The 14,930-nt window shown below is 44.2% G+C and overlaps 1 protein-coding gene across 2 annotated transcripts in view; it reads right to left on the bottom strand.

Annotated features, from left to right (window-relative positions):
• Nucleotides 1–562: 562 nt before the first annotated feature.
• The window catches only part of LOC144506658 (lipase member H-like), a 35,016-nt gene continuing 20,648 nt past the window's right edge, over nt 563–14,930 (bottom strand). For both annotated transcript variants that reach the window (XM_078233062.1, XM_078233064.1), the window contains exons 7-11: nt 12,542–12,697; nt 10,040–10,132; nt 3,934–4,045; nt 2,371–2,544; nt 563–1,135 (exon numbers count right to left, since the gene is read on the bottom strand). In XM_078233062.1, the coding sequence (XP_078089188.1) occupies nt 1,048–1,135; nt 2,371–2,544; nt 3,934–4,045; nt 10,040–10,132; nt 12,542–12,697 (623 nt within the window). In that variant the 3' untranslated portion in view covers nt 563–1,047. The remainder of the gene's footprint in view (nt 1,136–2,370; nt 2,545–3,933; nt 4,046–10,039; nt 10,133–12,541; nt 12,698–14,930) is intronic.

Here is a 14,930-nt window from a genome sequence, read left to right as displayed (position 1 = left end):
TTGAGTCTGTGTCTTTATAAATTCTGTTTGTGAACAGAATTCCCACTCACCTGAAGAAGGGGCTTGGGGCTCCGAAAGCTTGTGTGGCTTTTGCTACCAAATAAACCTGTTGGACTTTAACCTGGTGTTGTTAAACTTCTTACTGTGTTTACCCTGAATCCTCAGACTGTGACCCCTGGTTGTGGACTCCCCCACCATCGGGAACATCCTTCCTGCATCTATCCTGTCTAGTCTTGTTAGAATTTTATAAGTCTCTATGAGATACTCCCTCATTCATTTGAACTCTAGTGAAAACAATCCTAACCTAGTCAATCTCTCCTCATACATCAGTCCTGCCATCCCCGGAATCAGCCTGGTAAACCTTCGCTGCAGAGCTAAAGAGTTAAGATTCAGGTCTGCCACAAATTAAATGGAATGATGGGATAGACTTTGAGGCCTGCTCAATGTTCTAATGATTCTGTGCATTGTCTATTGACTCTCAATTGCTGTCTGAAATGGCCTCGCAAGCCACTCAGTTAATGTACGATGAGGAATGGGCAATAAATACTGGCCAGCCAGCAACATCCGTGATCCACAAATGAATTTTTTAAAAATCACATCAGAGAACTATGTAATATCCAGTTAATAACATTTTTATATACCATTCATTTTAATACAGGTGTATGTTCTAGATCAGTATTAAAAGGACGCTGGATACATGGCTGGCGTTAGCAGGGCAGTGAGGCAACCAACCCCCGTTCTGAGTCTGGCTGGGTGGCAAATTAACCCTCTCAGAGGCCCAAGGCTGGGAACTCATGCTGTAAATGCAAGTCGGGGATGTGGATTGACAAGTACAGCCAAAAGAGGAAGGACCTGCATCCAAACTGTAGGTGGCCATCAGACGTCACTGATCATTTTACACATGCAACAGGGTCCTCTGAGTATACACGGAGACATCATAGAGTTATTACAGCACACAAGGAGGCCATTCGGCCCGGAGATGCCATTCGGCGTTGAAGAACAAGGTTGGTCGAGTGCCCAACGGGCAATGGAGGAAAGATATCCAGGCTACATTTCCTGCACTTGGCACTCGATTGGCTGAAACGCCTCCTCCAAGTCCTTCTGCAGGGCTATATCATACCTGCACATGTGAGGCCTTTGAGCAAAAGAATTTGAGTCAGACAACTGTTTTATTTGGCAATTTTTGACTCATTTCTCGATGTTTTTTCCCTTTTCTAATTTAGAAAGCGTTCATTCCCACGGGGGATCTCCAATGTTGACCATCAGTCTGTCCCCCAAGTGACCATCCTTCAGTGACGAGTGCCAGTGGCCTACAGGTATAGAGGACAATCCCTCAATCTCCTTCCCTTCCTCTGTCTAACTTCCCCCGCTCCTTATCTTTCACTTTTCACAGCATTGCCAAAAGCCATTCATTCTATCCTTCCCGCTATATCTATATTACAACAGGGAATACACTAAAAATTAATTTATGCTTTGAGATTCCCTGAAAGGTGCTATGTAGATGCGAGTTCTTCTTTCCTCCTTGCCATTACTTTTTCCTCTCTATCTGCCACCTCATAAAATCATAGAGGTTTACAGCATGGAAACAGGCCCTTCGGCCCAACTTGTCCATGCTGCCCTTTTTTTTAAACCCCTAAGCCAGTCCCAATTGCCTGCATTTGGCCCATATCCCTCTATACCCATCTTACCCATGTAACTGTCTAAATGCTTTTTAAAAGACAAAATTGTACCCGCCTCCACTACTACCTCAGGCAGCTTGTTCCAGACACTCACCAACTTCTGTGTGAAAAAAAATGCCCCTCTGGACACTTTTGTTTTTCTCCCCTCTCACCTTAAACCTATGCCCTCTAGTTTTAGACTCCCCTACCTTTGGGAAAAAGATATTGACTATCTAGCTGATCTATGCCCCTCATTATTTTATAGACCTCTATAAGATCACTCCTCAACCTTCTACACTCCAGAGAAAAAAGTCCCAGTCTATCCAGCCTCTCCTTAGAACTCAAACCATCAAGTCCTGGTAGCATCCTAGTAAATCTCTTCTGCACTCTTTCTAGTTTAATAATATCCTTTCTATAATAGGGTGACCAAAACTGTACACAGTGTTCCAAGTGTGGCCTTACCAATATCTTGTACAACTTCAACAAGATGTCCCAACTCCTGTATTCAATGTTCTGACCAATGAAACCAAGCATGCCGAATGCCTTCTTCACCACTCTGTCCACCTGTGACTCCACTTTCAAGGGGCTATGAACCTGTACCCATAGATCTCTTTGCTCAGCATCTCTCCCCAACACCCTACCATTAACTGAGTAAGTCCTGCCCTGGTTCAATCTGAAGTTCTTACATTTCCAAGAATTCCCTGGAACTAACCTCTGGGGATAGGTCAATGACCTCAGCTTCATTCGCAGTATTCCCAGTTTCAGTTTGTGTTCTACCAGATTGGCTGAACTGAACATCAGTGAAACAGTGGCGATATTCCCCACGTCTTTGTCGACACTGACAAGGAGAGTGACCTCTTTGAACGTTTCGAATGATTTTGCCTTCCTGAAAAAGAGACAAAACAGGAATCAGCACTACGACAAATGCTGAAAGTCAATCCTCAGAATATCCAAGAAGTGCCCCTTCGTGTCCAAAGATGTGCAGGTTAAGTGGATTGGCCATGGGAAATGTGTGGGATTACAGGGATAAGGCAGGGGAGAGAGCCTAGCTAAGACATTCTGTCAGAGAATCAGTGCAGACCTGATGGGCCGAACGGCCTCTTCTGCACTGTAGGATTCTATGATTCTAAATAGCATTAACATAGTTACTGTAAAGTTTATTTATTAGTCACAAGTCACACTGCAATGAAGTTACTGTGAAAATACCCTAGTCGCCACACTCTGGCATCTGTTCGGGTACACTGAGGAAGAACCTAGCGTAGCCAATCCACCTAACTAGCACATCTTTGGGAGGAAACCAGAGCACCCAGAGAGAACCCATGCAGGCACTTGGAGAATGTACAAACTCCACACAGACAGTGACCCAAGCCGGGAATCGAACCCGGGACCCTGGCGCTTTGCGGCAGCGGTGCTAACCACTGTGCCACCGTGCCATCCTGTGGTTTTATGCTGGAAAGAAGCAGAGTAGGAACTGATGTGCATTACACCTGTTTTTTCAGGCATAAAACTGGAGTTAAACAAACAAATTTAGCAGCCAGATGCCTGGCTGCAATGTTTGCATGCGCTATTGTATTGTCTCGCAGTCCTGCATCTGTCAGCATTGGTCACATTGCAAAGTTGGACTGGGCGGGAGGGGGATCAAGTTTTTCAGGTGACCTGGGTGTACTGCTGTTTCAATATGTAACTAGATCAGAAGACACAGTAAGAAGTCTCACGACATCAGGTTAAAGTCCAACATTATTTGGTAGCACGAGCTTTTGGAGCGCTGTTCCTTCATCAGGTGAATGGGAGTTGGGTTCACAAACAGGGCATATATAGACACAAGAGAGTGGTTAGAATGTGGAACTCGCTACCACACGGAATGGTTGAGGTGAGTAACAGGTGACAGTTAAGGGGAAGCTAGATAGGTTAAATGAGGGAGAAAGGAATAGAAAGAAGTATTGATCGGGCGAGGTGAAATAAGGTTGGAGGAGGCTTGTCTATGCCAGTATAGGCCAGTTGGTCTGTTTCAGTGCAATGGATTTTTATGTAATTATGTATTTATCACGAGCGTACTGAAACAAAGAGGACAATTTCTACATCTGCATTTTCTGGTATTGCAATATTCTGCATCAGTGCGTGTTTTCCTGTGGTGCTTCACAGTGTTATCCAGTGGAGTCATCCGAATGAATTCAGAGGGATATCAAACAAAAAAATGAACGTAAAGGTGATTCAGATCCCTGGGAAAAGTTCCCGTGTGATAGAAGTTTCCAAGTGGACAGTTCATTACACTCACCGATTGGGTTTCGATTTCACCAGTAATCCATTATCTCCAGTTAACCCAACTGTAATGTAACCTCTGCGGGTATTCCTGTTCCAGGTGATGATCTCCAGAAGGTAATAATACACTGCATGATGTGAAGGAAGAAAGGACATTTCAATGCACAGTTGTGGCTTCCAAACTGCAAAAGGGATGCTGAAGCTCTGGAGATGGCACAAAGATTGATTTACAGGAACAATACTGGAACCAATAGTTTCCAACAATCGGGAAAGTCTGATCAGGCTGGGGCTCCTATCTCTCAAAAGGAGAAGACTTGAGGGGGTGACCTTAATAATGCCTTCAAAATTATAAAAATGTTCGCGAGGTTAGAAAAGATGGGCAGGATTTTCTGGCCTGGCTTGTCCTGGAACTGTAAACCTTTCCATGGTCCATCCCTCGCCCTCTCCGATTCCCATGGCGGACGAGGTGGTAAAATTCTGGTCGATATTTCTATTTGTGGGGGAATCTGAAACTAAATATAAGTCACCAGTAAATTTGATCGGGAATTTAGGAAAAACTTCTTAACCCAATGAATGGTAAGAATGTGAAACTCGCCACCACAGGGAGGAGTTGAGGGGAATCACAAAGGTGCACTTAAAAGCAAAGTTCAATAAACGCATGAGGAAGAAAGGAGAAGAAATATATGTTAACAGAATTAGATGTAGAGGGGTGGGAAGAGGCAGACATTGAGCATAAAAGCCAGCATAGATCAATCGAGTTGAATGGTCTGTTTATGTGCTATAGATTCTATCGAAGTTGCAGGAATTGCATGCTAGTACAGAGTCTCACTGAGAGACATATTAACAAAGCTTTTCATCGAGTACCGCATCAGGACAAACACAAGAATGCCAAATTTCAAATGATCGCAGCAATTTAAATTACAGGTGGGAAGGATGGTGATTGATTGGCAAGTCAACTCTGATTGGCCAAGGCATTGCTATGGAGAAAACAATAGGAAACCATTGGCTCCCCAAACTCTCGGGTAATTCAAAAATGTGCAAGGCTTGAACATATTCTTTTTGCTTGCAGAGAACAATCCCTGTGTATAAATGTATATCACTTCCAGCAAGCTTAAATAAGCCATAGTTTAAGGTCAACTGTAGAGGAAGGGAGGGGGTAGAGGGAGGGGAATGAGGCTGGAAGAGGTCAGAGATGGTGAGATCATAAGACCATAAGACATAGGAGCAGAATTAGGCCACTCGGCCCATCAAGTCTGCTCCGCCATTCAATCATGGCTGATATTTTTCTCAAACCCATTTCCCCACCTTTTCCCCACAATCCCTGATCCTCTTATTAATCAAGAACCTATCTATCTCTGTCTTCAAGACACTCAATGACCTGGCCTCCACAGCCTTCTGCGGCAAAGAGTTCCACAGATCCACCACTCTCTGGTTGAAGAAATTCCTCCTCATCTCTGTTTTAAAGGATCATCCCTTGAGCCTGAGACTGTGCTCTCAGGTTTTTCCTACTAGTGGAAATATCCCCTCCACATCCACTCTATCTAGGCCCGCAGTATCCTGTAAGTTTCAATAACATCCTCTCTCATATGACGGTTTGAAACTATGGCAGATTGGCTAGTGCAAGTGCCAATGACCCTGGAACTCATTGCCTACGAAGAGGTGGAGGTGATGTGTGATTTCAAAAGGAATTTGGAATGGGCACTTGAACGGATAAGTTTGCAGAGCTGTGGGGGTAGAGCAGGAGAATAAAATCGATTGGAATTGTCCTACTGAGAGCCAGCGTGGTTCAATGGGACAACTGGACTCATTCTGTCTCTAACTCTAAGCTATCCTATCCAGTCTATCCCTGATTTCTCAAGAAGTACAGGAAATTTTCCGAAGTACAAGTCTTTTGAAGAAACTTGTGCTTAGAAAAATCATCCTCAGGCAGGATGCTTGGTGGCTCATAAAGCCTTGACTGGACAATATAAATAGATTGACAACACTTTGTTGAGCCCATTTTCATTTCTCATATGGTTTATTTTCTTTTTCCCAGAAATCATTAGGCTTTCATAGAAGTTTTCATAGAATCCATGCACTGCAGAAGGAGGCCATTCGGCCCATCGAGTCTGCACTGACCACAATCCCACCCAGGCCCTATTCCCTGCTATTTACCCTGCTAATCCCCCTGACACTAAGGGGCAATTTAACATGGCCAATCAACCTAACCCACACATCTTTGGACTGTGGGAGGAAACCGGAGCACCCGGAGGAAACCCAGGCAGACACAAGGAGAATGTGCAAACTCCACACAGACAGTGACCCAAGGCCAGAATTGAACCTGGGTCCCTCGAGTTGTGAGGCAGCTGTGCAAACCACTGTGCCACCGTGCCGCTTGAGAGTTCAAACCTTGTCAGGGTAACTTGTGAAATTGAATTCAACAAGTCAGTTTCTGAGTTAATGACAAGCTGGAAATGCAATGTACCATCTTTGTCCTGTCTGACTGTCTCGACCCACCCCAATCCTAATGCACGGTATAGCCTCATTGCCCGAGAAAAAACCAAAATCCCTTCAGGAGATGGCCTTCGGTTGATCATTAAGAATAGCTAATAAATGAACCTTACCAGTTTCACCTAGATTCTTTGACCTACCACCACTGACACTGCTAACTGGTGAACTATGAATAAATTTTCTTCAAAGACTTCACTCTATTGCTCTGGGGAAGGACTTGAGTAAAGTTGAGTAAAGTCAATCCGATGTTCATTTTAATAGGGTACTAGTGAAACACTCTGGTCCTAAGTTCCGGAATTCCCTCCCTAAATATTAAATGTATCAAGGGATTTGGAGATAGTGTGGGAAAATGGCATTGAAGTAGATGATCAGTCATGGTCATATTGAATGGCAGAGCAGGTTCGAGGGGCTGAATGGCCTACTCCTGTTCCTATGTTCTCTTCACCTCTCTAACTCTCTCTTCTTCCCTAAGACGGTCCTTAAAACATCCTTCTTTCAGCAAACTTCGGCCACCAATCTGATTATCTCCTTATGTTAGGATTAGACAGGAGAACCGAGGAATTGAAGACCAATCTCCAGGGCACTGCTGTGTGCAATCCCATCGGGACATTAAGGAAGATTAGTTTTTTGCTATTTTCTTTCACTTTACTAGATATTAAAATATTGAAAATGGGAGTCAAAACTGTTTGGTTGACAGTACAAATGGGCAAAGGGTGGGATTTTACGGCCTTGTTCGTCCCGAAACCTTAAAATCCCACCCGAGGTCAATCGACCTTTCCATGGTCCGCCCCTCGTCCACTCTGATTCCCATGGCAGGCGGGACGGTAAAATTCTGGCCAATTAGTCTTTTTTCTTTCCAACTGGTGGAGGAAGGGCATTTGTTATAGGGTTGGATGACTAATTGCTGGAGAATGGCGGTAAGTCATGTGATAAAACCTCCAGGAATACATTTGTCATCAGTTGGCAAATGCTACTCAGTGTTAAATTATTATTTCCGATGACTGTCCTGTGAAAGGCTTTGGGATGTTTTGCTGCGTTAATGGGTCGATTAAATACAAATTGTGGAATTATTTGTGAAGGCTCTTTGTCAGCGTGGAATTTAAAAGCAAGACTTGTGTGTTCAGTTTTTGCAGGGGCTTAAATAGGAGCGGAGAAGCTACGGCATCTCCTCCGGAGCCTTCAACATGTCATTGATGAAGACGAACATCTCGCCAAGGCCATCCCCACACCCCCACTTCTTGCCTTCAAACAACCGCACAACCTCAAACAGACCATTGTCCGCAGCAAACTACCCAGCCTTCAGGAGAACAGTGACCAAGACACCACACAACCCTGCCACAGCAACCTCTGCAAGACGTGCCGGATCATCGACACAGATGCCATCATCTCACGTGAGAACACCATCCACCAGGTACACGGTACATACTCTTGCAACTCGGCCAACGTTGTCTACCTGATACGCTGCAAGAAAGGATGTCCCGAGGCATGGTACATTGGGGAAACTATGCAGACGCTGCGACAACGGATGAATGAACACCGCTCGACAATCACCAGGCAAGACTGTTCTCTTCCTGTTGGGGAGCACTTCAGCGGTCACGGGCATTCGGACTCTGATATTCGGGTAAGCGTTCTCCAAGGCGGCCTTCGCGACACACGACAGCGCAGAGTCGCTGAGCAGAAACTGATAGCCAAGTTCCGCACACACAAGGACGGCCTCAACCGGGATATTGGGTTTATGTCACACTATTTGTAACTCCCACAGTTGCGTGGACCTGCAGAGTTTCACTGGCTGTCTTGTCTGGAGACAATACACATCTTTTTAGCCTGTCTTGATGCTCTCTCCACTCCCATTGTTTTGTTTCTTAAAGACTGGACTAGTTGTAAGTATTCGCATTCCAACCATTATTCATGTAAATTGAGTCTGTGTCTTTATAAGTTCTGTTTGTGAACAGAATTCCCACTCACCTGAAGAAGGGGCTCAGAGCCTCGAAAGCTTGTGTGGCTTTTGCTACCAAATAAACCTGTTGGACTTTAACCTGGTGTTGTTAAACTTCTTACTGTATTAAATATACTGCCAGGGCTAACAACAGTCTGGTTTAGATCCTTGTCCATGTTGAGTTAACTGATTTTAACCTTGCTATCAATTAGCTGGGATAAAGTCCTGCAACTCCCTCCCTAAGGGGAGGCGTTGGCCCAGTGGTATTATCATTAGACTATTAATCCAGAAATTCAGCCAATATTCTGGGGACCCGGGTTTGAATCCCACCACAGCAGATAGTGGAATTTGAAATCAATAAAAAAATCTGGAAATTAAGAATCTACTGATGATCATGAAACCATTGTCAATTGTTGGAAATACCCATCTGGTTCACTAATGTCCTTGAGGGAAGGAAATCTGCTGTCCTTACCTGGTCTGGCCTACACGTGACTCCAGAGCCACAGCAATGTGGCTGACTCTCAACTGCCCCCTGAACAAGGACAACTAGGGATGGGCAATAAATGTTGGCCAGCCAGTGATGCCCATGTCTCATGAATGAATTTTTAAAAACAGCACCGTGGTTACACTACATGATCTGCAGCGGTGCAAGAAGGCAGTTCACCATCACCTTCTCAAGGGGAAATTCAGGATGCTAATAAAAATATAGTTATGGGCTAAATCATCTACAAGGATGATTATAGTGTCAATTAATTTAAGGTGAGGATCTACTTTTAGGAAGAGAGAAGATTGATAGATGTGAAGATAAATGGGTGGGTTTGAGGGAGGTTGGGAAAATTAGGTCGCAGGTTTGGGGGATTTAATAGATTGGAGGGATAAATGGATGGGATTGAGGTGGAGGGACAAGGTGTCTAGGTAGGATTGAAACATATAAGAAAGTGGGTAAATAGGTGTGAGGGGAAAATGATGAGAATATAGACAAATAAACTGGCAGTATCTGCTAAGAAGATGGTTAGGTGGGATTGAGGGATATGGGGGGAAGGTGGGGAGATGGGATTGAGGGATATGGGAAAAGGTGGGTAGGTGGGATTGAGGGATATGGTTAGACGGTGGGTAGGTGAGATTGAGGGATATGGAGAGAAGGTGGGTCGGTGGGATTGAGGGATATGGGGAGAAGGTGAGTAGGTGGGATTGAGGGATATGGGGAGAAGGTGGGATTGAGAGATATGGGGAAAGGTGGGTAGGTGGGATTGAGGGATATGGGGAGAAGGTGGGTCGGTGGGATTGAGGGATATGAGAAGGTGGGTAGGTGGGATTAAGGGATATGGGGAGAAGGTGGGTCGGTGGGATTGAGGGATATAGGGAGAGGGTGGGTAGGATTGAGGGATATGGGGAGAGGTGCATAGGTGGGATTGAGGGATATGGGGAGAAGGTGGGTAGGTAGGATTGCGGGATATGAGGAGAAGGTGGGTAGGTGGGATTGAGGGATATGGGGAGAGGTAGATAGGTTTGAGGGATATGGGGAGAAGGTGGGTAGGTGGGATTGAGGGATATGGAGAGAGGTGGGTAGGTGGGATTAAGGGATATGGAGAGAGATGGGTGAGATTTGTCCATGGGGAAGTAAAAAGATTGTTTCTAAAAATCCTTGGGTTGTGATGTTCCTACAGTATAAAGTATGCATTAGAAAATGACTTACTGCAAAATGGTTCCTCTGTGGAGGTTTGAAAGAACACCTTATTTGGAAACCTCATTAAACTGCTGGAGTTTGCCCACTTGTCAATGTGATACCCTGCATTTCAGTGTGGAGAAATTGAACATTGGGGATTAGTGAAGAATATACGAGGAGACAATGGCAAATAAAAATTCTTCATTCTGTGTTACAGTCATCGCAACAGGTGGGATGTACAATGATGTAGATCAGAGCCCAGGGCTCCTTCAGTGTATCCTACTTAAGCTATATGTGAATAGCTTTAGACTAAATTAAAGATTTGGATTGATATATGACTCAGGATGTGCCGAAGCATTTATCAGCCAACGCAGTAGTTTTTAAGGCTGTGGAACAAATATTGGAAACAATACACATCTCTTTGACCTGTGCTTAATGCTCCCTCCTCCACTCACATTGTCTGTATCTTTAAGAACTGGTTGGTTGTAGAGATTCACATTCTAATCAGTATTCTGTAACTTGATTTTGTGTCTCTGTGCCCTGTTTGAGAGCAGGTTTCCACTCCATCTGACGAAAGCTAATGGTATTTGCTACCAAATAAACCTGTTGGACTTTAACCTGGTGTTGTTAAAACTGTTACTGAACAAATATGAACCCAGGGAGAACTTTCCCCCACGTACTCAAACTAGTGTTGTATAATAGATATTCCCCAGGAGTTGATATGGGGACAAAGCTTTTCCTGATAAACATTAATGATTTGGACTTGGGTGTGCAGGCCACAATTTCAAAATTTGCCAATGGCACAGAACATGGAAGTATTGTTTTTAAAAGTAAAGTTTATTTATTAGTCACAAGTAGGCTTACATTAACACTGCAATTAAGTTAGCATGAAAATCCACACTCTGGCGCCTGTTCGGGTACACTGAGGGAGAAATTAGCATGGCCAATGCACCCTAACCAGGACTGTGGGAGAAAACCGGAGCATCCAGAGGAAAGCCACACAGACACGGGAAGAACATGCAGACTCCAACACAGACAGTCACCCAAGCTGGGAATCGAACCCAGATCCCTGGCGCTGTGAAGCAGCAGTGCTGACCACTGCGCCACCATGCCACCCGTATGAACTGTGAGGAGGATAGTGATAGATTTGAAGAGGACATACACAGGCTATGGGATGAGCAGACACATGGCAGGTGACATCTAATTCACGAACTGTGAAGTGATTCATTCTGGTGAAGATGAAATGTAAAAAAGGATACAATTCAAAAGGAGGTGTCGGATCAGAGAGTCCTGAGAGTTTATGTGCTGAAGTTGAAGGAAGTGATTCAAAAGGCACATAGGATCCTGGGCTTTATAAATCCAAAAGACATGCTGGTTAGGTACATTGACCACGGTAAATTCTCCCTCCGTGTACCCGAACAGGAGCCGGAGTGTGGCGACTAGGGGATTCTCACAGTAACTTCATTGCAGTGTTAATGTAAGCCTACTTATGACACTAATAAATAAATAAACTTTAAATAGAGCCATAAAGTACAAAAGCAAGAAGGTTATGACAAAACTTTATAAACACTGGTTCAGCCACAACTGAAGCATTAGGTACAAATTTGAACACTGCACTTTAAGAAGGATGTGAAGGCTACAGAGAGGGTGCAGAGTAGATCAAAGACAGTTCTTTGACAGAGTTATCAAATTTGTTCCACTTACCCACTCTTCTCTGCATTTCCTCCTTTCAAGTAGTTATGCAATTATGAAATTGTTTCCACTGGCCTTTCAGACAGTGCGTTCCAGATCATAACTACCCGTTATGTGAACAAATTTTTTCTCATCTCCCCCTGTTTCTTTTGCCAATGATCTCCAATCATTGTCCTCTGGTACAGCGTCCCGCCATTTGATATATTGCTTCCTCTATCTCCTCTATCTTGTCCGCTCCTTCAAAATCCTTCATTATTTTGAATGCCTCTACTAATTGCCCACTTGTGGAGGCAGTGGTGTAATTGTATTGTGGCTGGATGAGTAATCCAGAGACCCAAGGTATTGCTCTGGGGATCCGGGTTCGAATCCCACCATGGCAGATGGTGAAATTTGAATTCAATAAAAATCTGGAATTAAAAGTCTAATGATCATGAAACCATTGTCGATTGTCATAAAAACCCAGCTTGTTCACGAATGTCCTTTAGGGAAGGAAATCTGCCATTCTTACCTGGTCTGGATTACTTGTGACTCCAGAGCCACAGCAATGTGGTTGACTCTTATATTCCTCTGAAGTGGTCTAGCAAACGACTCAGTTGAATTAGGGATGGGCAATAAATGCTGGTCTAGCCAGGAATGCCCACACCCAGTGAATAAAAAAAACTTCTCTGCTCGGAGGAGAGCATTTCTTACTCTCTCCATTCTAGTCTCCATCTGGGTTGACACATACTGGTTGGGTGAGAGAGCAGAGGGCAGTCTAATGCATGTCAAACCAATACTCCGATTAGCACCATCAGATGAGGAGAGGAGACAGTTGACAACAACAAAAACATGAGATCTTACCAAATATAGGATAGGTACTGTCTTGGTCTGTGCAGCGGGCATCCAGGAATTCTTCATACGATGCACAAGGATAAACGGTGATATTACAGGTTGAGATCATGGAGTTTATATACAAATAGACAGATCTCTGATGGTCGCACACCATATACTTTTTTCCTGGAGGTAACAGAATAGATAAACAAAGCAGCTATGGGCAACTTGCATCGAACATTGGTGAGATCACAGGACAAGCACCGTCAACACGTCAACTTTCCTCTGATTGGCCAGTAGCTCTCGGTGGTGGGAAATCTTGCCTCAGGATATTTGATTTGATTTGATGAATTATTGTCACAAGTCTGATTTGATTTATTATTGTCACATATTAGTATGCAGTGAAAAGTATTGTTTCTTGCGCGCTATACTGACAAAGCATACCGTTCATAGATGTGCAGGTTAGGTTGATTGGTCATGCTAATTTAACCCTAGTGTCAGGGGAATTAGCAGGGTAAATATGTAGGGTTACGGAGATAGGGCCTGGGTGGGATTGTGGTCGGTACAGAGTCGATGGGCTGAATGGCCTCCTTCTGTACTGTAGGGATTCTATGATTCATAGGGAAGAAAAGGAAAGAGTGCAGAATGCACTATTACAGTCATAGCTAGGGTGTAGAGAAAGATCAACTTAATGCAAGCAGAATGTAGTTTTACAGTCAAGCCATAATCTTAGGCAGGTCATTAATTGTCTGAGCTGTGCAAAAGAGCATCAAGACTTCCAAGGCCAGCGGAGATGGGCTCCCCAATGACCTACCAGCTACTGAGATGAGCCTCCACCTCCATACTAAATCCAGCCCCTTATCCCCATCACTGCCATTCCAAATCTGATTAACCTTCTGTAACTGCACTTGGCTATGGTGTATCTGGACATCCCTAATTTCTTTGGTCCTTCAATACTTGCAGTTAAGAAATAGCCAGAGGGGAAATGAATTCTTGGAGCTAGTGGTTATGATGCACAATGTAACACCTTGAACTGATGGTGGAAGCTGAGTTTGTAATAACCTAAAAAAGAATTGAACATATTTGTCAAAAGAAACATTGGCAGGAAAGAGCAAGGAAAACAGGACTGTCTAGATAGCTTGTTACCGAGCCAGTAAAGGCATGATGTACAAAATGGTCTTTCTGTGCATAGAGATGAGAGGAAAGTATTTCTCTCAGAGGGTAGTGAGGCTCAGGGTGGCACAGTGGTTAGCACTCTGCCTCATAGTGCTAGGGACTTGGGTTCGATTCCCGGCTTGGGTGACTCTCTGTGTGGAGTTTGCACGTTTTCCCTGTGTCTGTGTGGGTTTCCTCCGGGTGCTCTGGTTTCCTCCCACACTCCAAAGATGTGCGGGTTAGGTGGATTAGCCATGGTAAATTGCCCTTTAGTGTCTCAAGATTAGGGGGATTAGTGGGGTACATATGTGAGGTTATGGGGATAGAATCCATCCATCCGTCCATCCATCTATCTATCTATTGGAGAGAGTTGGTGCAGAGTCGATGGGCCGAATGGTTATCGGGAACAAGTGAAAATGTGGAGTTGAGGTTACAATCAGATCAGCCATGATTTTATTGGATGATTTTATTGGAGGAGTCTCAAGGGGCCGAGTGGGCTACTCATGCTCCTTTTCCTTATGTGATTCTAAATTCCAATTTGAATCTCTTTGTTCCAAGGTGAATGACTTCAATCCTTCTCCAACTGCTGCAACGTTCCTCACACAGTTAATGGGGGAAAATTTGACCTAATGCGCCAGGAAATTGATGGGAACGCTTGCCCTGCACTCTGCCCGATATAATGTAATGTTTGATCTCCAGCTATAAAGTTCATAATTATAGTGGTCAGGAACCTCTTCATCGAAGTTGTGATTATCTACGTTCACAAATAGGAGTATTTGAGCCACAATCATTGTATCGCTGCTGTTGCTAATGGAATATTGAACTGATGGAACCAATCAAGACCTTAATGGAACTAGAGAGAAAGAAGGCGGTGAAAGAATCGTCATTTTCACAATCAAATTAAGGCAAATCAAAATCCCACTCGCATCATTTGACTGCAAATTTAATTTTAAGCAGAGCTGCCTTCAAGGGCAAGGTGACATTTTTACACTGCAGCTCAAGCTGATGTGAGATGTTAGCATTCTTTTCCAGAGGGCTAGAATATAAGAGCAGGGATGTACTGCTGAGGCTGTATAAGGCTCTGGTCAGACCCCATTTGGAATACTCTGAGCAGTTTTGGGCCCCATACCTAAGGAGGGATGTGCTGGCCTTGGAGGGGTTCCAGAGGACATTCACAAGAATGATCCCAGGAATGAAGGAGTTTGTCGTATGAGGAGTGTGGAAGTTAGGTTACAACGATTGTGAAAATTAAAGTTCCATGATT

The sequence above is a fragment of the Mustelus asterias genome, chromosome 17 (genome assembly GCF_964213995.1).
Source record: "Mustelus asterias chromosome 17, sMusAst1.hap1.1, whole genome shotgun sequence".
Taxonomy (NCBI): domain Eukaryota; kingdom Metazoa; phylum Chordata; class Chondrichthyes; order Carcharhiniformes; family Triakidae; genus Mustelus; species Mustelus asterias.
Note: the sequence above shows the minus strand (reverse complement) of the source record. Positions and strands in the feature narration are given on the sequence as shown.